This window comes from Neovison vison, chromosome 10 (assembly GCF_020171115.1).
Source record: "Neovison vison isolate M4711 chromosome 10, ASM_NN_V1, whole genome shotgun sequence".
NCBI lineage: Eukaryota > Metazoa > Chordata > Mammalia > Carnivora > Mustelidae > Neogale > Neogale vison.
Window position 1 is genome coordinate 47,821,834 of NC_058100.1, and position 25,958 is coordinate 47,847,791.

The following is a 25,958-nucleotide window of genomic DNA, read 5'->3' on the forward strand; positions in this document are numbered from 1 at the left end:
GCCTCAGTAAAACTGTTTGCTACTCTTACCTCTGCAACTCTAGGGGCAGTAACAGGCTTTCCATGATTACCAGTTTCTGCGTGCCCCATTATCCCTCGTTAACTCCCTTAAACTTGCCCATGCCTATGCAAAGAGTCCCTTCCTTCAGGTGAAGGCTGTTTCCTGCCCCAACACTGACTGAGCATTCTTGAGCACAGAGGGATGCTAACAAGGGAGGCAGGATTATGAAAAAGACTTGGTCTACTTGATGTTTGTGCCTAATGCAGGCCCTGAGTAGGCGCTTCTAGATGGGAAAATACAGGGAAGAGATACCAGAGTGTTTGGGGTCAGGAATTGTCAAGATAACTTCACTGTCACTTCCACTTTGTTGCTTTCCTTGACTCCATAGTCTGCGGTAGACTGCTCCTCCTCTGCAGTCCCATAGGGCCTGTCCACAGTTCTAGGTTCTACTTGCGAAATTCTTCCCTTGAAGGCAGGGAGACATCTCCTCATTTCCCTCTTCTTTATTTCCCAGGCACTACCTAGTGACGAATAGGCACTTAATAAATGCTTCCCAAGTGAATCTATGTACAAAGGTAATATCCCTAAGAAACCGAAGTTATCCGACTACGATGAGCCATAGAGAATTTGGGCAGCAACAATGACTACAAATTTGCACCTGTGGTTTACTGTCGTCATAGAATTTGTCTCAAAAACAAAACCAAAACCAGATGTTTCACACGTTACAACCCATCCTGTTCTTCACTTCAGCCTATGGGAACTTGTGATCTGGTGGGGGGGGCGGGGCATACATGGGTTCCCTCTTGCACAGCCATATGTGCTTTGTGTGTTTAACCTTGAAATAACCAAGGTCAGTCTCTTGGTATTACTCACAATTCTATGGAGCTATCAATCTGTTATATCAATCTGCTTCACAAATGGTTGAATCCTTCACCGACAAGGACTGATGATGGAGAAGCCCCCTGCATTGTCAACCAGGTTGGTGTTAGAAGGCAGATTTGGAGATCATCTGCTTAGAAAAAAGCCTAGAGTTCAAAAACAGTTAACATGAGAAAATGTGAGCCTTGGCTATAGACTGTATTAGACTTCAGTCTGTTTCCATGGAGCTGTTGCCAAGGTACGTGCAACTGAAGACATTTCTCTAAGACAATGATCCTCTCCCCTAAGGCCCTCTTCTTCCTGGTTGACATTGAGACTATCTACATCTGAGAAATTCAATCATTTGTAGCTTTTTCTTCTGACTAGTTGGAATATCTGCCTATTCTCTCTTAAAGCCCCTTGACCTTAATCCTCTTACTCCAGGGGGTTACCAGCAACTAGAGGGAGGAGGCCTAAGGTAAAGATGAAGCACATGGCTCTTGATGCACTAGTTTTGTGAAACCCAGATTGAGACAGATGACAAAGGACATTCTTTCCGATGTCCAAAGGTATATTTATTCTGGAAAACCTTTTATGAGTATGGGTATCAAATCACATTTTGTTACAACTTCAATGAATCATGTAAAAAGCAGGAAATTCAAAAATTAGAATTCTTCTGGGAAATATGAGGCATATGGTCATCATTGTATGCAGAGAATACTAAGAAAAAAACCCACCAGAGCTCAGTCATTCATTCTCTAGAGCTCTATGTGACCCTGCAGTGTTCTCCTTGCTATTCTTCAAACACACGGAGTGGACAACCTCCTAGAAGGCTTGGACTTGCTGCTCTCTCTCTGGAAGGGTCCCTGCCCATGGCTCCCTTCCTTCCTCGATCCAAATTTCTTCTCAAATGACACCTGCTCAGAGAAGCCTTTCCTGGTCCCTCTATCTCTAAGATCAGCTCTCTTTACACTGTCTCCTTCCTCTGCTTTATTTTTCTTCACACACTTGGTCCACTTAATCTTGTTTTACGTGATTATATTTTATATAAGTATATATAATATATATTTATAATATAATATATATATTAATTGTTATCAGTTGTCCTCATAGAAATTAGATCAGAGAAAGGGACTTTGATGCGTTCATTGCTGTATCCCTAGCAGCTAGGACTGTGCCTTCTGGAAATTCAGAAAAGAATAAGATTTATATGAAAGAAGACATCAGTAACCTCCAAAAAGGGTAGCCTCAAAAGAGTAGCTAAAAAATTCAAATTGCCACAGTCAGCACACACAGCGCTCTACGTTCCCGTAGTTAGGTGAGTGGTTAGGAGAGAGACTAGCGGTTCTTGTTAGGGATAGAAACGTCCACACGACTGCATGGTTTGAGAAGCATCCAAAGAGCCTTAGAACTAAAAATATCACCATCCACTTCTCCTCATTCCCACAATGCCTGAAATTCCAATGAGTAGTTCCCAGAAATCATAATCATTTTGATGGTATTAAGGCACTGGGCCATTTGGGAGAAGTAATGAGTAATAATCAGAACTGTGTTGACCTGGTTATCCAATCATGACGCACTGCCACTTGTAGGAAGATGTGGAGCCTGAGCCCCCAGGGACTGGGAAACCGGGGATAATGAGTCATTGTGACACAAGGGGGCGGGAGAGAGCAGGGATGACCAGGCAAGGAGAAGACCGGAACAGAACCTGGGCTGGGAAAGTGCCCCTACGGTTCAGGCCACTTGGGTAATCTCAGGCCGGGAGACCTCACAGGCCACAGGAGTGTGATTCCTGGCTCTTCCACTTACAGATTCTAGGGATGATCTTGAGCAATTTTCTTCACCTCTCTGCACCTATTTTCTGTCTGCAAGATGGGAATTATAAGACCTACCTCGAAGGGCTGCTGTGAGAAGTAAATGAGACTCCTGTTTATGGAGGACTTAGCTTGGTGCTAACACAGGGCACGTACTCAGTAAACAAATGGCAGTTCTGACGGTTGTTTCCAATGTGTCTACCCTTCAGGCCTCATTGGAGGCCCAGCTTCTCAGAAGGTTGGCTACCTCCTTGGAGCGTTTCTGGATTCCTTCATATGAGAACAGGGTCTCTCCATGTACTGAGATGGTAGAGCACGAGGCTGGTACTTCCTTCATCGCACTTACTGCTTGCTGCCATGTGTTTATTTGTGCGTTATATTTATTTATGTTTCATGCTTTAGTTCTCCGATAATACTCCGATAATACCGATAATACTCCGATAATAATCAGATGATATATGATTTTACCGTTCCTGACATTGCCTCACAATTTCCTGTACATCACAGATACCCAATAAATATAAATTGCCCCATGGATGAATATCTGTAAATCCTTGATCAATTATTTTATAATCCAGTGATTTTTCACAGTCTTTTGTAAAAATGGCCCCAACGGGTCATCTACAGGTTAAAGGGGGACATAATTTAGAACGTGAAGTAACCACTGCCTCTGGTCTAAGGGCTGTTTGGTTGCGTTGTTCAGACTTTTCAGCAATGTCTATCAGAGGCTGCTGGGATAGGGCAGCCAATGTCCCTTAAGAGGCAGCTGGACTGGCCTGGACAGAAGACTATAAATTCGAACTTGCAGATTTCAGTTCAATAAATGAGTTGATGCTGATAATCTGGTCATGAAAAGGGAGATGCGAATTTAATTTCATAATTACTGGAGCAGGAAGAGAGAATCGAAAGCTGAAATTGAATTGTATGAAATAAAAAATGGTCAGAGATAGGCTTCTTCAAATGATTCAACCTGCATAATCATACTAGAAATCTGATCATCTGGACTGCGTTTCGTTAGGATAGAAAACATCCTAAGGACTAATGTGCCACCAGAGAAAGGGTACCATGGATTTTGCGCTCTCTTCTCCATTCTGCGTTACAGACTTCACATCTGTGAATCAACTTCCCATCACGGCTGAGATAGCATTTTGGAAGCTCAACTAAGGAGCAAGCTTGACTTGTACTTGTGGACACAGCAGATGGGTAAGTGGGCCCATGGCAAACCAAGGGGACAGGACAGTGATGCCCCTGGAGCAGAGCCACGTCGCAGCTGCACGAGGGGAGACGAGCAGATGATGGGCAGATGGAGGCCAGCCTTCAGGGGCTGAGCAGCCTTTGAAGTCAGGGCTGGCTGGTGGAGGCAAACTGCTCTGAAATCAGGAACTGGACTGAGATCGAGGTTGGCAAAAGGGACATTACACAGTACTTGGACAGTATTGTCAACAGACCATGTTTCTATTTCCCTCCTATGAACTCCAGACAATGCAGATTTTTATGAGTTTATATTTTGGTAAGAAAATGAAATTAGGGATGCCTGGGTGGCTCAGTCCATTAAGCATCTGCCTTCAGCTCAGGTTATGGTCCCAGGGTCCTGGGATTGAGCCCCCCATGGACTCCCTGCTCAGTGGGGAGTCTACTTCTTCCTCTGTCTGTCTGTCTCTCTCTCTCTGACAAATAAGTAAAATCTTTGCTAAAAATTAAAAAAACTGACATTATAACAATTATAAATATTATGTGTGGAGATAATGCCAGTGACACTCACATTAGACAAAATCCTCCCATTATACTGTTATGCCAGAAGTTATTAATACTTTGGGGGGTTTTTGTTTTGTTTTGTTTTTTGCTTGTTGGCACGTCCTAGGGATGTAGACCTCAGATGTCATAAGAAGAACCCCAGATTCCAAGGGAAATTCTATACCAATTCAGGTTCGCTCAGAAACACAGTCTCTTTTCAAACCCCTTCTCCCTTCTCCTCTCCCATTCTTTGCCTGGAATTTGATTTCTGTGAGGTTTTTCCCTTATGAATAATATGGTAGCAATTCGTACCTATTTCGTTCCCCCTCACTCCCTCAGCTCCAGTCACGAGCCTTCTTGCTGCTCCTAGATCCAAGCCTGTCCTTTCTTCCAAGTGTTTGTATATTCCCCCTGCCTGGACTGGTGTCCCCAGATAGCTGCCTGGCTCCCTCATCCCCAGGAGGCACTTGAAAGGGGAGGGGTCTTTCTTAAGTACTGCTGTTTTAAATTGCCTTGCTTTGTCCCTTTGCCGCTCTGTTTTTCTCCATTGCACTTTTCAGAAGACATTTTTTGTGTTGTCTGTCTTCCCTCCCTCCATCTATTAGGGTGTAAGCCCCCAAGGGCAGACATTTGTATCTGTTTCATCTGCTGTGTGCTCTGTTTCATGTGCTGTGTGCTGTGAGCCTAGAACAGTGCCTGGCACTCACATGTTTGTTGAATACACAGACGAATACTAAGAAGGCGTGCGGACTTTGCTTCCTTCTGCCTCCCTCTCTAAAACAGTTGGGTATCTGCAGAGTAGCCACAAAACCTTTCCAGATGTGGAGAAATGGAAGAGTTTCAAAACTGGCTACAGATCCAAGCATCTACACGTCGTGCGGATTCCAGACTAGGTGTAAATGAGATTTCAGCTCTGCTCCCCATTCGCCAGCCTGCACGTTCTGAAAAGTAATTTGAAAAGTATACATTCCAGGTTAAATAGATGCATATTCACTTCAGCATCTTTCCAAGCAGAGAAATCAAAAGCTTTGCCAACAACTTAATTCACAAATATTTACGAAGCTCCTACCATGTGCCAAGCTCCCTCCCATAGGCCTTGGCAGGAACCACAAAGGAGAGAAGTGAAGTCCCAGTCCTCAAGTGCCTTAGGATCCAGAAGGCAGTAGAAGGTAAGCAAAGATAAAGAGAATGGAAGGCAGAACATGATAACTACTGATTTCAGGGTAGTATTTATACTGCTGCTCAGTCTCGCTCTTAGTTTTTAAGAACCAACACTTCCATGATGAGAGACCCTTGTGTCCCAACTGAGAGCCTTCCGCTGGTTGCTTCCTTATCCCAACCCAGATCCCCCCACCCCCCAGCCCCAGGAAGGAAAAGGGGGAAGAAAAAAGCTGAAAACAATGAAAAGAGCCTTGAGGCTTTACGTTCTGCCTAAGCCTGGGGAAGACCAGGCTCTGCCATCTTGCTCAACGAGGCAGCTGATGTGCAGGACTGCACTCCATGGAGGGTCCCACAGGGCTGGATGCCTACTCTGAATCCGGCCTCGCCACCCCCCACCCCAGCTAGAGGAGCAGAGAGAAAGGAGAGGACAGTTCTGCTTTTATAGACCCGGTACAGTCAGGCAGGAGGGGCCCTGGCAGGACCTGGTTCAGTCTCAGGGACTCCTGTCTTCCTTCGAGGTTAAGGTAATGGTAGCCTGGCCTTGCAGTGGCCCATTCCCAAAGACAATCTCCACGTAGTGAATGTTTTCAGAAACAGTTTTAGAGAAAAGGGAAGTATGGACAGACTTGTGGACACCAAAGCCAAAAGCCGACTGAACTGTTTGGTGAGATGATTTTTTTCATATTTCTTTCTTAAATATAAATTTATAAATAAAGAGGGAGGAGTCAACATCATTAAGTAGTATTCAGCCTGGGGAATGGGAGCCCGATGCAGTCCAGGGTTCCCTGCCGTGGCAAGGGCCACATGCGAAAACGATCTGAGTGCTAGGGGAGTTTCCAAAGGTCAAGAGCATTTGGCTGGGCAATTTGGAAACACTGTAGGGAGTGTCTAGTACAGTGTCTAGTACAGTCCCCAGATGTGGATGTGGTCCCCACACGACAGAGGGCCCCCGTCACCTACTCATCCACTGCCTTCCCCATGGGACAAGGAAAAGCACTGTGCTTTTAAAACGCTTCCTCAGGAGGCCGGAGTCCTAATGTGGGTTCGCTGGCTGATCTGGGGTGTGTGTGTGTGTGTGTGTGTGTGTGTGTACTTGCACAGGATAAGGTAGGAGCCCTCATTTACCCACTAAGAACCTTCATTCATAAAACAAGGGCGTGGGTTATAGGGTTATGAAGTCCTCTGCCAGCAACCCCCAGGGGACCCGGTGTGGTCCCAGGTCCTTCCCTCACAAAGTCCAGAGTCACACTGCTTTCCACTTCACTTACAAGTTGAGATTACCTGTAAAATTTCATCCTAAGGTTTCCAGAGCAGAACAAAAAAGCCTCCAGGTCTTGGGCTGGAGCTCTTGGTCCTCTCCAGAGTCCAGTTCCCGGGGTTCTGTGATTATGTAAAGTGAAATAGCAGCGAGGTCCTGGGAGGAATGCAGCGGAACACAGGGCACTGATGTGGGCTGTGATGGTCCACCACTCTAAATATCTTTCTTGTTTGCTCTCCTTCCAGGGACTGACTCGCTGACGTATTTCCGCCTGGGCATTTCAGATCCCAGCCATGGGGTCACTGAATCTCTTTCTCATCCCATCATTACATATGGTCTCTTGGCAGAAGGAGCCGTGGGCTCCAAGGACGGTGGAGAACCCCTTGCCTGGTCCCTGGGAGAGGCACAGTCGGCTGCCGAGGTCCTGGAGCTAGAGCACCTGCAGAGTCACCATGATCACTCGGAGGGCGCAGGCAGTGGAGGTGAAAGCTTGCCCTCACTAGCCCCATTCCTGCGGGGAGTTCTCGGGGCTGACAGTGACCATGAGCGCTTGCTGAGTTGCATTCTTTTGGCAAAGCCTGGACAATCTGGTCGACCGCGTTCCATGCCTGCCATCTGCCCGAGCCGTCTTCCAAATTCTCTTCCTCGGGAGCCCTTTGTCCTTTGCCCCCCATATCCTTATGCCACTCCCACTCGGGCTTCTAACCGGCATCTTCTCCCTTCTCCCTTCTCATTCTAAATGTGACCATCTGGTGTCTCATTTCCTGGTGGCCAGGCCTATGCACAGTGACATACTACATTAACTTTCCCAGGATATTTCTGGCTCTTGCATATCTTTCTCTCTTTTATTGCATTATAAAGTTTATTAATCGATCATTCCCATTATCGGATAATTCTCCAAGGCAAAAATTAATCAGGTTCCTACGGCGTGCAAATATCTGTTGCTAGGTGGGTTTTGTGGTAGGAACGTCCTGGAGGCCTGCCTGCAGGATGATGTATTCGGGGGCACAGGAGGCTTCCAGCCATACCCACAGTCATCCACTGGGTGCCCCCCTCTATGTCCCTGTCTAAACCCCTTCCCGACCCACACATGTGAGCCAGGCTTTCACACTTCCCAGAGGAGGACTGGGTAGGTGTTGTTGGGGGACAGAAGCACTACATTCCTCCGGCATGCCTACGATGGACAAGATTTCATTTCTTTTAATAAATACCTTTTTCTGGATGACTACAGATAATATGGCTCATACCACGAAGCGGACGTGGAAGGCCAGCTGACATGAGTTAGAATATCAAAATAACTCACTGGAAGAAGAACGTGTTACCCCATTGAAGAGGTTTCTGGAGTATGGGGAAGATACTTGCAAAGGACAGGTGAAAAGAAGGGAGAACACCGGGTCCCCAGAACCCATGGTTTTACATAGAGTTTCCTCTCATCTAGGTCACCCTATTCTGAAATCCATCTTGTGATTTGAACGATGGTGATTGAGGACCCCTGAAGTCAGGCACCCAGCGACCTGCGGCAGAGGGAAGCCGTTCCATGCCGAAATCAGAAGGGGCAGGCGAAGACTGGTGCCCAGAGGAAGCGCCTTCCAGCAAGTCCCATGGCTCTGAAGAAGCACAGTCGCTGGCAGACCGTGGTGAGGTGCTTGGAGAACAGGTGCCCGAGAACCCCACCCTTGCTCTCCTCCGGCTCTCTGACATTTCCCGAGGATATTCCCCCTCTCCCCCTCGCCAGCGGCCAGACCCGCCCAGGCCAGGGAGCGCTGGAGGGGCCGTCCCAGGAGCACAACCTTCCAGGGCACAACGCAGAGCAGAGACTAGATCTGGGGGCTACAGTGAAAGGGTAACCCGTGCACGGCGGGCTGTGTTTGAGCTCCAGGACTAAGATCGGTACTTCTCAACAGAAGTATGCACTGGAGTCAGGAGAACTGATTTTCCAATATATGTTATGGGTTCGTCAGGAGCAGGGGTTACTATTATCAGAAAAAAAGTGGAGCTTGTAGATGCTAAGCTGGCAAAGCAATAATCTTGAGTAAAATAAACAGTTGTGATACTGCCTACAGCATAGACATTGGTGTGAAAAACGTGTGTGAAAGCACTTTGCTCTGCTTACACATCGTTTCTCACTGTTGTTGCCAGACTGAAGAAGGTCTGAACAGCTTAGGATCTGGCTGCAATCTGTGGCCAACTCGGGCTTGTACCGGACCCTTAGTCACTGAGACATTGAAAGCCAAAGCTAGGCAGGTTTGAAGAGGGGGCCCTAGGAGTCTCCACTCCCCAGATCTTGATGCGTGGCATTCCCTTTGACCGCAAACAAAGAGAACCCTTAGCTGCCTGGCCTTCTGCTCTCAGGGAAGGGAGAGAGAAACTGGGGAGACAGTAGGAAAACTGGAACAGAATTGCAATCTGTTGGGATTTGAGGGTTGATACTAATCCTGTTGATTCTCTCTGGGGTGAGGAGCTCTTTGGAAAGGGGGAGAATCTGGGCTCCTAGGTTGTATGGGAAGAGTACGGGAAGTATGGTTTTGGGGTATCTGCTCCCCATCCAAGCCTCCTCTCCATCCACCATGACCTAATAAGCTGTCAACCCTTTGGTCAAAACCCCTTCCTAGAAAAGTATCTGGAAACAATTTCTTCCGCGCACTGTCAAAAAGCAGCATCTCTCCTTGTGGCATTCATATTTTATTTTTCATGTTGAGAAGCCTTTTTGTTCTACTAAATTTCATGCCTCAGGAGAAATAGGAAGAAGGTATTGCTGAGGTAAGGCTCTTTCCTGTATCTGAGGGCCAGATAGTAAGGGGGAGCAGGGGTAAAGGTGAGGCCTACAGATTAGCGGGAGGCAGCTCCTTCCAGAACACCATCAGGCTCTGTGTGGCTCACATCTGGATGGGCCCCAGTTCAGTGGACATATTAAGGACAGCACCATCTGGAAAATTAGCAGAATAGTCAAGAGGAAGCGAGGCAGTTTTTTGTGGTCACTACTGGAGCCCCTTCATGATATGAATTTCTGGAGTTCCCTCGAGGGCATGACCATGACATGATCTATTGATTACATATGTGTGTTTCTGACAGTCAATTTTAGTCCATTTAGCTGTATAACAAAACACCATAGGCCGGGGTACTTATAAACAATAGAAATGTATTTCTCATAGATCCGGAGACTGCAAGTCTGAGATTAGGGTGTCAGTATGGCCAGATGGGGGCCCTGTTCTCAGTTGCCCACGGTGGGCTTCTGATGGCGTCCTCACGTGATCAGATTGGGCCAGGGATTTCTCAGAGCCTCATCTGTAAGGGTTCTAATCCCGTTCATGAGGGTTCCCCTTAAGCACATCCCAAAGGCCCCACCCACTAATACTGTCACCCTTGCTGTTGGGTTTCAACATGGGAATCTGGGGGCCGGGAACACAAACATTCAGACCGAAGCAGTCAATGTGGCTGCCCAAGGACGCCAGGCGGTTCAGAGCCAAACCAGAGCCGAGGTGGCTGGGAGAGCTCTTGGCGTGGATTTGCAAACAAGGAAGCCTGAGTTCTGAACTCCAGGCTTTTGCTGAATTACTCATCACAGTCACACATGTTGTAACTCAGTTTTCCTTTTCTGTGACTCATAAAAGTATTTCAAAGGTTAACAGTAAATGATCCTGACACACTTTCCAAACACTCAAAACTATGAGGCTTTTCCCTGCTTAGAGGACAGAACATGGCTGAACTCAGCCCGCTACCCTGGTAGGAGACACACAATAAGTACGTTTGTTGTTGACGGACCTGGGCTCTGGCTCATCCTTGGTTTTGGATGTTTCCTGCAGTAAAGAAAATAAATTGCGAGACCCAGTTGCCAAGTTCCAGCTTTGTAATGCTCTGTACCTACGACACTTGTGCTTAACTTTATTTCTTCTTCTTAGAGCCCCCACCAGTCAGAGTAAATCATAGCTTTTCCAAGGATTACAACTCCTTTCTGCAGAGTTCATGGCTTCTTCCGTGCCACCCACCCCCCTCAGGAATTTGCATGATCTGGTTGAAAAATGGGGAAGAAATTGTCCAAGAAATAGTTTATGGGGACATTCCTCCCAGTGGGGATGGAACCTATCGGACATGGGTATCAGCTGAGCTGGTTGCTCGGAGGGGCGACCTCCACTCCTCCCCATGCAGACTGTGGCCTCTGCATGGTTCTTCAGGTCCCCCAGGGTAAGGATGGGTTGTGGCTGTCTGGGGAGGAAGAGGGAGGGAAAGGACAGGGCTGGAGGCATTGCGGGCTTTTTAAAATCGGTGGTTCTCTCAGTCTTTGGCCTTAAAGCTCCTTTATTCTTAACAATTATTGAGGACTCCAAAGAGCTTTTGTTTCTGTGGGTTATATCTATTACTCTTTACTATATTGTAAATTAAAAATGGAAAAGATGGGGGCACCTGGGTGGCTCAGTGTTAAAGACTCTACCTTCGACTCGGGTCGTGATCCCAGGGTGCTGGGATCGAGTCCCATATCAGGCTCTGCTCAGCAGGGAGCCCGTTTCCTCCTCTCTCTGCCTGCCTCTCTGCCAGCTTGTGATCTGTCTGTCAAATAAATATACAAAATCTTTTTAAAATTTTTTTTTTAAAAATTGAAAAGATGTTTAAGTATCAGAAAACACAACCTCGTATCTGTTGGCTGTCAGAGAGATCAAGCCATCACGTGTCATGTAGCCTCCGGAAAACTCCACTGGGCACATGTGAGAGATGCAGATGAAAAGAAACAGGGAAATCCTGACTTAGACCCCAGGGACTCCCTGAAGGGGTCTTGAGGCCCCTGGAGCCTTCAGATCACACTCTGAGAACCGCAGTTCCTCTGTTTCCATTTATCACCCCACCCAGAGCTGTGAAGTGAAAAGTAAGAGTAAGGGAAGTAGTGCCGGGCTTCCTGCTGATCACAGGGACAAAAGTCCCCAACAGTTGACAGAGAAGGGGAGGAGGGCTTGTGGAGTTGTCCTCACTTGCTGGCTCTCAGAACCAGAAATGATCCTGCCGGGGGTCTACTGTGGGGGGGGCTGGAGTTGGCATCCCGGGGGGCGGTGGGGAGACAGAAGTCCCTGCGCTGCGGGCAAGTGGAGGGGGGGATTCTAGGGGCCACAGACTGTCACTCCTGCAGCTCCAGACAGTCTCGTTTTGGCGCCAGCCACTCCAAGCTCCATTTACAAATGGGTTGGGCGTCACTTTGCGATCACAGGAGGACCGGGAACACCGCTCCCGCGAGAGAGGAAACACACACCATGGCTAGCGCTGGCAAGGACAGTGGTCTGATTCACAGGCGAGGCTGGGCACCTGACGAAGACAAAGCCCAACTCCCAAATCCCATCCAGGCGAACTGCCCTCATAGCCCTTGAGTCAGAGAGGGTATGGCGATCGTGACTGGTCTTCTTCCAAGCTCTATCTTTATTATTAACTAATATCAACTTTTAAGGGAATTTTGTCCTTGGTTTCAAGACTTGAGTAAGTTTTCTCCCAATCATGTGAAAATCCTTTTCTTTCTAAAATCATCTTTCAGGGCCACCTGGGTGGCTCAGTCATTAAGCGTTGCCTTCGGCTCAGGTCGTGTTCCCAGGGTCCTGGGATCAAGCCCCACATCGAGCCCCATATCAGGCTCCCTGCTCCGCAGGGTGTCCGCTTCTCCCTCTCCCTCTCCTGCTGCTTGTGTTCCCTCTCTCGCTTTCTCTCTCTCTGTCAAATAAATAAAATAAAATCTTCTAAATAAATAAATAAATGAAAGAATAAAATCATCTTGAAGATTAACCTTTGGAAAATGGGATTCAGGGTTAAGGAAAAGGGGATGGAGAAATGAGAGATATATGGGCTCTTGACACTTTGGGGAAAAATTAATTCACTCAATAACGATGTAGTTGATACCTGCTATGTTCTGGGGACTGTACTGGGTGCTACAATATGGCAGTGAGAAGGACAGACGTGATTCCTGCTGTCAGAGAGCTTGCAGGCTAGTCTTACAACAACATTCCCCTGCTTCTGGCTTCTTTAGATGCACAAATTGATCACAGCATAATATCGATGAGACCTGGATTATGGATTTGAACCCACTGTGGGCTACGAGTTCAGCTTCGCTTCATAACTACAGACTTCAATCTCAATTTAGATGATACTGCACAAAGCATGTTATTAGATCAGAGTAAAACCAGCTCCTTTACCAGAAAATCAACTCAGGAGTCAGTGAGTGATTGATGTTTTCTTTATAAAGTAGAGCACTAATCCCAACCCAATAAGAAATAGCTTCTGAAGCTAAATAGGTAAATAAACAAAAAATAATGAATTAACTAACAATGACACACCCCTTTCAAGAACAATACACACTATGAGTCCTTATCTCATGGAGTTTGTGAATTTGAGTTAAAATTTGTCAAGTGCTAAGAGAATCTTGACGAAGCAGGCTAAAAATGTCAATGCTGGCTTCTCAGATTTTGCTGAACATTGCATAATTTGTTTTTGAGCTATAAGAAAAACTGCATATATCTGACTAAAAACTTTTCCTTTCAGAGCAAAATGGAGTCATCAACGCTTTTACACCAGATCAATGACTGGAGGTATCTTCCTCCCAGTGGTTTTTCAGCTAGGAAGCATGGTCTCCTCTTCTCCTATAGACTGAAGCCCAGTGCTCAAAATTCTTGGCCCCATCCCTGATAACCTATGGATATCATGGGTTTGAGCATTTATGGCAGAAAGATAAAGAATGACAAAATTTTTGTGCGATCAGAGAATCTCAGAACTGGAGGGAACCTTCTGATCCAGGACAGGAGACGTTCTCTCCAGTGCCTCTGACGGGAGCGTCCTGCCGCCCTGGGAACACCCCCAGTGCGGGGCAGCTTACGATACCGTAACGTGCTCTTTCTCTTCTTTCACGAGAATGTTTATTATGTAAGAGTTGGAACCTCACAGGTGCCTTTGCTGTGACCCGACGGATGGGGTTGGATCAGCCCATGAGATTAGCCAGTGAGCTTCTACAATGGCCTGTGAATGGCTGGACCATTTTACACATTTCCTGGCGTGCGAGAAAGTGAAAGTGCCCTGTTCTTATGGCAAATCTGCCGGGTAGCTTGGAATCTTGGAAGTATGCCTGGTCAAATCTGTGGAAGTGATCTCATTCTTTCTGATGTTTGTGGGAAAGTAAGAACACTAATTATCAGATGTGTTACCACCTTCGGTGGCACTGCAGTGACCTGGACCCAACTGCAATCTTTAATGCAGAAGTGAGAGTATGTCTCAGTCTCGGACGGGGGTTCGATTCTTCCTCTAATGGCTTCTCATAGACAGGGCTGCCTCCCCTTTATACATACACTTATTCTCCACATGTATGCACCAGGAATAAAGCAATGCTTCACATGCCCTCGATTTTCCTTATGCCCCTAAAATCCTCACCATCATTTATCTCTAGTCCAGCTGAATTATCCTAGGATGGACATCAGTGGCATTCATCTGTCCCACTCCTTTGACCCTGCCTGACCACACACTTCAGCCCGGACACTTACTTCAGTGGCCCCAACTTTAACAACTGGCTTTGAACACGTCCCTTGGGCTTGACCCTTCACTTCCCTTGACTGGGACATTTGTCCTCTGGCTTTAATATCACAACTACAGGTATGGGGCGCCTGGGTGGCTCAGTGGGTTAAGCCGCTGCCTTCGGCTCAGGTCATGATCTCAGGGTCCTGGGATGGAGTCCCGCATCGGGCTCTCTGCTCAGCGGGGAGCCTGCTTCCCTCTCTCTCTCTGCCTGCCTCTCCATCTACTTGTGATTTCTCTCTGTCAAATAAATAAATAAAATCTTTAAAAAAAAATATCACAACCACAGGTAAAGACATTCTCAGTGTGCCAGGCCTTAAAGCACCCGCCTGCCAAGCCTACCTCTTGCTTCACTGTCCCCACCTACTTCTATGGATGAAGGTCCTACTGTACGTCTTTCCCTTCTCGTGCCGGCTGAGTCTCAGAAGAGCACAACTATCCCCGCTTCTCTTGTTTTCAGGGTTGCCATGGGCAATTCTTATGCCATCCTTTAAGCAGTGTTGCACTGTGAAGAGAGCAGCTTTATGTGGGGAATGGTTTCTCACCATTAAAATAGTTAGGACTTGGTATATTTCTGGACAGACACTGACAGTGGAACAGGTGATATGTCTATGTAAATATCTTGTCTCTCCAACCGCCTGGTACGCTCCTCAAAGATATGAATGATCAAAGCCTCTTTGTGCTCCCAGGGTTTTACCCTACACTTAACACAAAGAGAAAACGTCCAAATAGATGAAGGGGAGGAGGCAGAGGCAAGGTCAAGGATGCGGTGATAAGACCTTCTGTAATGCGCTTGCTGCATTTCTCCTTTCCTGTGGGGACTTTATGATTTAAGAGCTACATACAGGTAACATACAGGGGTGCCTTTAAATAATACCCAACATGTTGTAAGCTTCGTTTTACCAGTGGTGCAAAAGTCCATTATTTCGTAACAATTTTAGACCTGTAATGGCTTTATTTTTTTTAAGATTTTATTTATTATTTGAGAGAGAATGATAGTGAGAGAGAGAGAGCTTGAGAGGGGAGAGGGTCAGAGCGAGAAGCAGACTCCCTGCTGAGCAGGCAGACCGATGCGGGACTTGATCCCAAGACTCCAGAATCATATCCTGAGCCGAAGGTAGTTGCTTAAGCAACTGAGTCACCCAGGCGCCCCCGTAATGGCTTTATTAACTCATTTTGCTGACCAGATGCTCATAACTGGAATCCATGAAATATCTGATAACATAATCTCAATCTCAAACACAACCCCTGTGCTGTCACCAGAATCAGGTTTTGACTTTGGGCTGTCTTGACCCAATATGTGGGTTAAGAACACTGGACAGAAATCTGTTTGACTCTGTTCCCCCCTCCTCTTCCTTCCCCTTCTTCCTCCTCCTTCTCTCCCTCCTCTTCACCCTACTTCTTCCTCTTCAACTCCGCTCCATTTATTATCTCTTTTCTTTCTAAGCGCATAGAGACCAAGATGTAGCTCGTTTCCATGGCAGTGTAACAGGCAGGGAAGGAAAGCAGTTTGGAGAGCAGTGTGAAGGTCAGATGAGGTTTTCCCGGGGCCACGCTGCTCTGCCCCAGGGGTCCTGAGCTGTCCCATCAGATGACCGGCCTCCCTCCTCTGCCTCTCTTTCCTTGCTCCCGCTATTTTTGAGTTCTTCTGAGCCTCCCCTTATTTCCGAGGAGCTGCTTGGTTTTTCCTCTTCTTTTTTTGGCCCAAGACTGCTTTTGTAATTGCGGCCATGAGGAATAGTCATCCACGAGGAAGGCCAGTGGTCACTTTCTGGCACGGTGGCTCAGCAGGGGCACACCTGATTCTGAGCACATCTGGGGTCTTTGTGTTCACATGTGCCGGTCAGGTGTCCCCATGGGCTGATCGCATAAGTGCATAAGCTCTGGGGCCAATAAATTAATTTATGGTGAGAAACACGATTGCCAAGTGGGTCAGATATGTGTCTCAGCTGGTCAGCAAATTTCCTGGCAACAGAGTCTACGTGAGAACAGCTAACCAGGGTCAGAAGAGTGCTTGGTGGCCCCAGAATCGGTGCAAGGGGACACATTCTTGCTCTTAAGGTCCCCCTTTCACACACAATTTATTGGTTCACAGAGTTTTCTCCAGAGAGGAGAGGTACTTGCCTGAAGACTCAGACAGCGGGCAGTAGCTCTAGAAGGGAGCCCAGGTCTCCCAACCCAGGATTTTTCCACTTGACTGAGGAAGAGTCCCTCACCACCCATTCTGAAATCTCTTCACTACCCTTCTTTCTTTGGACATTCGCCATCTTTTAGACTTTTATCTCTCTGGGACATCTCTGCATCTCCCTTTCTTACCAGGCTGCCTCTCTCTGATGTCCTTCTGGCTTCTGGTTGCCCTTAGCCCTGAAGGCTGTGTGACAAATCCCAGCTATAGTGGCTTCAAACAGCAGCAATCATTTTGTTATCTTCTATAGTCTGTGCGAGTCAAGTCTAGGTAGGGCTGGGCCAAGCCACTCTGGCTGGGGATTACAGTCAAGAACTTTCTGGAATTTGCTCCAGGTAGACACAGAGACTCTCCCTGTGGCCTGTGTAGATGAGCCTGTGTAGATGTGAGGGCTTCCTCACAGCACGCTGGTCTCGGGGCAGCAAGACGGCTTCCTGGCAGCTAACCTCCCTCAGCAAGTACCCCAAGAGACCAGGGCAGAGCTGCATAGTATTTCTATGACCTAGCGCTAGAAGTCACAGAATGTGACTTTTGCCATTCCCTAAGTCAAGACAGTCCCAGAATTCTTCTCACTTTCAAGGGGAGGGAACATAGACCCCAACATTCAATGATAGGATTGTCGAAGTCGTGAAGGAAGAACACGGGGGTCACCTTTGGCAAGATAAACCTGTCATAACTGGCACTCCCCACCATCCTTTCCCCATCCCACCCTGTAGTGTTTTTTTAGGGTTGCCATGACATTGTAAGGCTAACTGGGTGGCTGCTGAAACAACAGAAATTTGTACAAAATCAAAGTGTTGCCAAGGCCATGCTCCCTCTGAAGGCATCAGGGAAAGAACTGTTCTAGGCTTCTCTCCTAACTTCAGTGTTCACATGGTGTTCTGTGTGTGTGTGTGTGTGTCTGTGTGTGTCTGTGTGTCTGTGTATCTGTGTGTGTGTCTGAATTTCCCTTTGTTAGAAGGATACCCGTCCTATTGGATTAGGAGTCCACTCTCTTCCAGTACGGCCTCATCTTCACTAATTTACATTTGCAAGAACTCTATTTACAAGTAAGGTCATATTCTTAGGTGCTAGGGGTTAGCACTTAAACATGAATTTTGAATGGACACAAGTCAACCCGTAGCATACCCCTATCAGACCTCTACAGGAGCCCATCAATCCAGCAATGCTCCTTTTCCTCCAGCATATCAGCTAGCAGTGAGGAAATCGAAGTAAAACGAATTCACCCTGTAATGAGACTGAAGAGTAGTGTGCCTTATCTTAACTCCCTATGAAAAGAGTTAAATCAAATGAATCTGGTGGAAGTTTGGATTGTTCTGGGGAAATTTAGGGAACAGCAATCCTTTCTTTAAATCATTCCACTCACTTTTCTTCTATTGATAAGGCTTACCGCCCAGCCCTGCAGAACAAGGAAAGGTGTTCTTGGCCTCTTGATGGTAGAAGGAGTTGTTCATTGGTTTACTCACTCAACAGCTTCTCCTCTTGAACCAGTGGCTTCTGATGCCTGCCACCTTTGATTCTCGGTAAGAAGGTCATGTTCTATGAGAAGGGGGATGCTTATGTCTTTTAGTACGTTAAATATGAGTTCAGATCCCAGGACTCTGGACTTCCTGAACATAGATTCCTGGAGACACTCAGAGCATAGGGACCCCTGCAGAGGAACCCCCCTACCAGCACCACCAGACTGTGGCTCCAGGGGAACTCGCCAAAGCTTTCACTGTGGCTTCCTTCCCCAACAGGCTTCCTTTTTGCTTCTCCACAGTTGGCTTTGCTGAGTTTAAAAAAAAAAAAAAGGCGAATACAGCAGCCACTTACACAAGTGACTTATCACATAGCAAGATAAATACCATTTACGTCATCAGATGTATCTTTGTTGCATATCTTGTTCGATAAACTCTGTAAACTCAGCAAACCTTGCCCCCGTACTCTATTTCTGGCTCCTGAACCAACTGAGGACATGAGCAGGGCTATAGCTAACCCATTCGGAACTTTTGTGAAAATTAGAAAATCGTTCTTTTTCTCTGGTAGACACTGACCCAGGCCAGGTCATGGCTTAGCCCAGCAGAACATAGAGAAGATTTCTACCCTGTTTGTCCTCTCAGTGGGACATTCTTCTGTAGGGCTCGGCCTTATATTGCAGCTCTGGTCATAGCATCAGAAAATAGATGGAAATTGGCTGTAGACTAAGATGAATGAATTGATTTGGAAGGGGAAGAGCAATGGTAGAAAAAGATAGGTCAGTTCCTTCAAAACGGTAGAACTAGAAGCCCTGTTTGTACACCCGAAGAGCTATAATTATCTAAAAGGTTTTACATAATCCTATCATGGAGTTTATTTATGGCAATCTATTTTTAAAATTTTATGTCATATCACACAGTCTGTTTGCACAATGCTTTGTATGTATTAGCGACTCAGTAAATACTTCTAGAATGAACCAGTACAGTATTTTAATTAGCTCGTCCTCCTGTACTGGCGCCAAAGAACAGGGTCATCTTGCAACTGAAGTCATAGAGGAGAAATATCCCACCCAAGATGGTGTGACATTCCAGGGGCCCAGAATGAACACTCCAAAGGCTTGTCCGAGTTCTTCAAAGGTTTTAGCAGCATTAACATTCTTTACCTAATACTCCGCCTTGTTATTGCCTAGTCTGTAACATGAGTGATCTCGAACATTCTAACTACTCTCCTCCTCCCCCACACACGTTATCAGGGACAAAACCAGAATTCAGAGGTTCTCACACAAGGCACAGCTTTTTTTGAAGGCTCTGACAAGAGGTGCCAAGAAATGAATTCCCAGCCATCTTGATGGCCCAAATATCTGAAACCTAATATATATCTTTTATTCTTAAGGCCAGTGAAGCTGTTACATAATCTGAATTTTCCTTTCTGTTGTTATGCGAATATTTCGTTAATGAAAGTTCTTGCAATACACATTTCATCCATTCTTATCAATGACCTGGAAAGTGTGTAAAACTGCTCCTTCTCGGTGGAACCGATCATGTACAATTTTCCTTCTCCCCTTTTCTCCCTTCAGAGTTAGCTGAACCCCGCAGGAACTTCTGCATTTGTCCTTGGCGGGGGTGGGGTGTGAGAGAATGTTGGAGACCAGAAGGTTCTGAGTCGGTTGGAGCTGGACAGTTGGAGCTGAGCGGCGGCAGAGCGGCAGCTGGAGAGCTGAGTTGGCCTGGAGCCCTGGCAAGTCCAGACTGGGTCTGAGGCAAGTACCGTGGCAGCAGCCAGACCTCTGAAGGAGCAAAACAGGGGCCAGAGAGTGGGAACAACTGAGGAGAAAAACAGCTTCTGAGAAAACAGCTTCTCAAATGGAAAATACATTCAGGGAACAGGAGGCTGCCGAGGAAATGGGAAGCCACCTGAATGGAAAGGAAGTGAAACCAAGAGAGAAATGAGACATTCACCCCAAGCTAAGGCAGTCTTTGCTTTTTTTCCCTTTTGAGGTAGCAGTAGGGATTCTGAGGTGAATCTGTTATCCGAACTCAGTGAAAGTTCTACTTTTATCCTGAGCCACACGGTAGTGGCGTAAATAGGGAATTCTGGGAACACACCGAGAAGATACAAATTCTAAAAGCTGGCAATCCTGGGGAAATTGAAAGGTTGAAGTAATAAAAAGGAAAACATTTGGAGTCCCATCAACTGCTAACAAACAACCCCTTGAGGCACGCTGAAAGACCTAAAAGCCTGTACCCTGCGTATTACTCACAAAACGGTGACAAATACATGGTCTGTGCGTTATACACAATAGGAAGTTGCCAAAGCAGATGTAACCCCCACAGGCTGAGTAGTTGGGCTACCCTCCACCTTACTTTTAAAAGATCGAATTCGTCATCGACCCCTGAGGATCAAGGAGGGCTGAAGACGAAGGCCAGCTACTCTAACCCAACATGGCCCTTGAAATTGAGATCAAATTTCAAAGCTCTGTAAACTTGCCCAGCTTCACAGACTTGAAATCACTCCATGGGATGACTTGTTTATAGCCCCCATGATGAAATTTTCAAGGACTGTCCCCTGCTAGAAGGAATTAGCAGTTTATCTATGTGACGCTGCGTAGGCTGTATTTTCAGTAAAGCCACCAATTTTATTAACTCCCAATTTCTTGCTAATAATCTGCCATGGATATTGGCATTCAAATTAAATTCTTACGGCCTTCATCAGCTCTTCATAGGATGCATGTTCTATGAGGCCTGAGACTCCAGTGCCCCGCACGTGGTAGGCACTCAGTATATATGCATAGTGATTAAATGAATTTCCGTAATGCCCACTCGGAGCCAGACTAGATAAGGCAATGGAGCCTGATGACATTTTGAAAATTAGCGAGCGCTGGGGTGCCTGGGTGGCTCAGTGGGTTAAACCTCTGCCTTCAGCCCGGATCATGATCTCAGGGTCCTGGGATCGAGCCCCGCATCAAGCCCCACATCGAGCCCCTGATGGTGATCTTTTGTGGTCATGCTAAAAAACAGGTTGGATAAAACTTCAGACTGAAATAGGAGGGCTTGTATGTCAGTGTTCATTCATGAAGAAGAGGAGGGAAAGAGGGAAGGGGCGGAGGAGCCCAGAGCTGTCTCCCTCCCCGAAGCAGCTGGGCTGGGCTTCCAGGGCCAACCGGCAGTTGTGAGGATGACATCTAGGAACTCAGAGTAAGTTCTAATCCGCTAGTTTCCTTTTTTGCCTTCCGCATTCCCCAACTGGCCAATCCTCAGAATTAACTCCCCCTCTAAACTCCTAAACGCTCTTTGGCTCTGCCACTCCACACACACTTGCTATCCTGTGTTGGTATTTATTCGTTTCTACACAGCCTGTCACTCCAGCTAGACCTCTGGCTAGATTCGGGCTTAACCCCTGAGGAACACAGCTTGCTCATTTGGAGGGGGGCGGAAAAAAAGAACACAGTTTGAATTCCCTCTCCTTCACTTAAAATCAGGGTGATTTTAAATCATTTAACTTTTCTGAGTCTCACTTTTATAAAAAAAAAAAAATTAAAAAAAGAAACAACAAAAAACAGGGCTAGTCAGAGCACCTGGGGGGCTACGTCCGTTGAGCAGCCGACTCCTGGTTTTGGTTCAGGTCATGATCTCAGGGTCATGGGATCAAGCCCCAAGTTGGCTACACACTCAGCACGGAGTCCACTTGAGATTCTCTCTCCCTCTCCCTCTGCCCCTCCTGCTGCTCGTGCTCTTTCTCTAAAATAAAATAAAATCGGGGCACCTGGGTGGCTCAGTGGGGTAAGCCTCTGCCTTTGGCTCAAGTCATGGTCTCAGGGTCCTGGGATTGAGCCCCACATTGGGCTCTCTGCCCTGCAGGGAGCCTGCTTCCTCCTCTCTCTCTGCCTGCCTCTCTGCCTACTTGTGATCTGTCTGTCAAATAAATCTTAAAAAAAAAAAAAAAAAAAAGTAATTCATTTGGGGAGTATTGGGGTCATTTTCACTGCTTTAAAATCCCATAGAAGAAAAAGTGAAGGGTATTTGGTGCCCGGATCCTGCTGTCTTTCATTACGTGAAGATGCCCTCACCTAAGGTTAGCATCACCTACTACGTAACCGAAAATCTCATCACCTGGGGGTGAGCCATTCAAGATGATTTGAACCTCAAGTCTCTTTTTGCACAGACAAGAGGACCACCCCTTAAGACCAATTATCCTTCAGTCATTCAGATTGTTCAGTTCTCCAGCTGGTTTCCTTACAGTAACTACTTTCTAGAAGGTCAGAGCTATGCCTGAATCTACAGGTAAATCACCCATTTTCTGGGGCTCATAGTGACCTAAGGGAAATGACTAACGCTTCCCATAGGACAGTACTGGCCAACATAATGAATGGGCTCTACCTAACTGTTTGTTTCTTAGGGGCAGTTCCTCATGGAATTTATCTACATGTTGGTTAGGCAAGATGGTCATAATCTCAACTCGCTTGGGCTGTGTTTATAAATCTAACCCTGGTCAGTCTTGTCCTCAACAGTTCTTCCAGATTCTTTTCCCTCCCTCAGGCTCCCTGCTTGACCTCATCCCATTTGCCTCCATAGTCACAGAAAAAAGCCGAGGTTCACAGAAGCTCCTGATCTCCCCAGCCTCAAGGGAGCCCGCAAGCCATCTCCCCCTCACCTCCATCCCGGTGCCTCCATGGAGGTATTCGACTCTGTTCTGGGCTCTGTTCCCACCAAGGCTCTAGATCCCTTCCTTTACTGACCTCCCAAGACCTTCTCCGCTGATCGTCCCTCACCCTGCTGCAGCTTTAGCTGCTCAGACTGGTGCAGGTGCACAGAGAAAAGAGCAGAATTCACAGCCAGCCAGACAAGCGTTGGAATACCAGCTTCTCCATTTACTACCTCCATTTACTCCTCCACTTACTAGTGCGAGCCTAAGCACTTTTTAAAAAAGATTTTATTTATTCATTTGAAAGAGAGAGAGAGAGCGTGCACACCAACAAGCAGAGGGAGTGGGAGAAGGAGAGGGAGAAGCAGATTTCCTGCTAAGTAGGGAGCCGTCAGTTGACCCTAGGACCTGGGATCATGACCTGAGCCCAGGGCAGATGCTGAACCGACTGAGCCACCAGGTGCCCATCTTTTTTTTTTTTTTTAATTGTAGTAAAATGCACATAACAAAGTTCACTATCGTAAGCCTTTTTAAATGTACCGTTCAGTTGTGTTAAGTAATTCAGGTTGTGTGCAACCCATCTCCAGCACTCCTTTAATCTTATAAAACTGAAGCTCTGTACCCACTAAATGACACCCTACTCACCCCTCCCCAGCCTCTGCTAATCACCTCCTGTCTTCTGTCTCTATGAGTCTGACACTTTCAGGTACTTCATAGAAGGAGAGTCATATGGCATTTGTCTTTGTATCGGGCTGACCTCACTTAGTGTAATGTCCTCAAGGGTTATCCAGGTTGAAGCATGTCTTATGTTTTACGGAATTTTCTAAAAAATTTTATTTATTTATTGGAGAGAGAGAGCATAAGCAGGGAGAGAGGCAGAGGGAGATACAGACTCCCAGCTGAGTGCAGAGTGATCCCAGGGACCCTAAGCCCAAGTCAGATGCTCAACCAACAGAGCCACCCAGGCTCTCTTGAAGCAAGTTTGGGGGAAAAAAAAACAAAAAACAAAACAAAACAAAAAACCCTCCAGTTTCCTCACATACAACGTCCCACACCTTCCCCAGGGTTGTTGGGAGGGTTACATACTATGGGAATTCAACATTGATTGGGTCCTTTTCCTCTTACTCCCTGAGATTCTTCCCTGGATTCAGAAACCCTCCCCGGTTCCTACTTAAGATCTTCCCTGATCTTCACCATCACAGTTCTTCTGAGCAGGCGATCAGCAAGCTGTCTCCACTCCTCACTTCCTTGTCACTCTTGCTGCTCTGTAGAAGGACTTCTATGTCACTACCCCTTCAGTCATGCTGTTGCTGGGGAAGTCACTGGAAACTCCCAACTGTCCAATCTACTTCTCTAATTTCACTTGTCCCTTCTGCAATATCTGACATGAATTAAACATCACCCAATGTACTTTCATTGTTGAAAGCTCGTTCCTTGGCTTCTGTGATGGCACTGCGTAGCATTCTGAGCTGGTAAAAAAGATACTTAGGAATAACATGAACAGAGGCTGTGTTTGAATGTATTGTTTAATTATTATTATTATTATTATTATTATTAAGTGAACTCAGTGCCCAGCAGGGGGCTTGAACCCCAAGATCAAGAGTTGCATGCTCTACTGACTGAACCAGCCAGACACCCCTAATGTAGTCTTTTTATTCATTCAACAACTATTTTGTGAGCACCCTATATGTGCCAGCTACTGTCCCAGGTTCTAAAGATATCTTGGTGAACCACACAGACAAATGTGGTGCCCTGGCCTGCTTTGGGGGCAGATACTACTCAATTAAGGATTGGATGGTGGCTGGAGCTCCCCTGACCTACTCCCATTTTTCTGTACATTATTCACTTCTGCACTAGAAGAAAAGGTAGCTCAAGCCTCTTTCTCTGACACCATGAGCCTTGGCCCTCAGCTCACACCTTGTCTCCATGACCTGCATCACAGGAGGGTTCCCTGTGCCCTCTTTGATCCCAGCCTTGACCTCGCACAGAGTCTACTGGAGGATAATGAGAACTCTATGATGATGATGATTTCTGCGATCAATGACTTTCTATTCTCACCTGCCTATCTCCTCTGTAAGGAGGTGAGCCGCATAAAGGCACCGCTGGATGGGGCCATACTCATCCCGGTGTTCCCAGGGCCTGACACAGCGCCTGGTACATAGTAGACAATCAGTGAATGTTCACTGGATGAAGGTGAGTAATATTATTTTTTTTAAATGTTAACAAGAATATTGCAAGGTTCTTCTGTCCTCCTATATTTTGCTGGTTTAGAATCTGTAGGGATTTTTAATAAACCCAGAAATATTTAAGAAACATCTCAACTCCTTTTTCCTTTAAATAGTCCCCCACTGCCACTAATTTGGCCAAGAAGGTTGGGCTGCTCAAAGGCTTTTTCATTCTTCTTTTGCTAGAGCACTGGAACTGGAAGGAACCTTAGATGAGCCTCACCATTGTATAGATTAGGATCCCGGGGCCCATGAAGCGTCATGGCTGACAGTGTCCCCCAGTGGGTAGCAGCCTGGAGAGAGGTGGTATCCTTTGGGAGAGGGTCATGGGCGTATGGAGATGGGGGACATTGAATCCTTCATGGAGCTCAGAGACCACTTCCAGCCCAGCCGCTCACCTCACGCTGCGTGCTTGCTTTACAGGACCAGCGAGGAGCCACAGTGATGCCCGGACCAACCACGGGTTTTCTGAGTAGAGAAGAAAGAACCAGGCTCAGTATTTCAGGCACATATTTACAACCTTATCTTTTCTTACTCTAAAATGTTCCTGAATAAGAGCTTTTGAGCCAAGAGTCTTAGTTTGCAATTCTAGTCAATACAACTTGATTTTGTAAGACAACCTCCAGAAAGGCCCAGGATATTAAGTGATACAGGACTGCAGAGAATAGTCGGTAGAATTAATGTGCTAATGAGGTAGTAACACAGCTTTGCTCAGGATTAACACATTCAGGAGCCAACCAATTAACTCTCCTTTCTACTACCTCCCAGGCATATTCAGTGTTCAGAATTTGGTAAAGCTCCTGGCCTCTGTAAATCTCAGCTCTCCTGTGCTTTTTATTGTTGTTGTTTGGGGAGAGGGGAGCGCCTGGAGAGCCTGGGGAGTGGGGGAGGAGTTGGATAAATGAATGGCCTAAAGCTAGCTGATTGCCAGATCCCAGAGGGAGCCATCTTATACAGGAAATACTGGTCAGGTACCTGCATTGCCATGTACTCGCTTAGCATTATCCCAGCCCTTCCAGCACCCCGGTTTGGGTCAGAGCAGAAGCTGTGCTCTCTGGGCTGCAAGTCTCCTATTTTGCCTACCGTGTCGGTGT

At 46.7% G+C, this 25,958-nt stretch overlaps 1 protein-coding gene across 1 annotated transcript in view; it reads left to right on the forward strand.

Moving 5' to 3' along the window:
* Positions 1 to 25,340, forward strand: part of LOC122917973 (major histocompatibility complex class I-related gene protein) — a 35,836-nt gene extending 10,496 nt beyond the window's left edge. The window contains 7 exon segments of the mRNA XM_044266131.1: positions 7,959 to 8,032; positions 8,034 to 8,196; positions 8,965 to 9,022; positions 10,753 to 10,820; positions 10,823 to 10,963; positions 10,965 to 11,007; positions 25,288 to 25,340. Coding sequence (XP_044122066.1) covers positions 7,959 to 8,032; positions 8,034 to 8,196; positions 8,965 to 9,022; positions 10,753 to 10,820; positions 10,823 to 10,963; positions 10,965 to 11,007; positions 25,288 to 25,340 — 600 coding nt within the window.
* Positions 25,341 to 25,958: the final 618 nt, after the last annotated feature.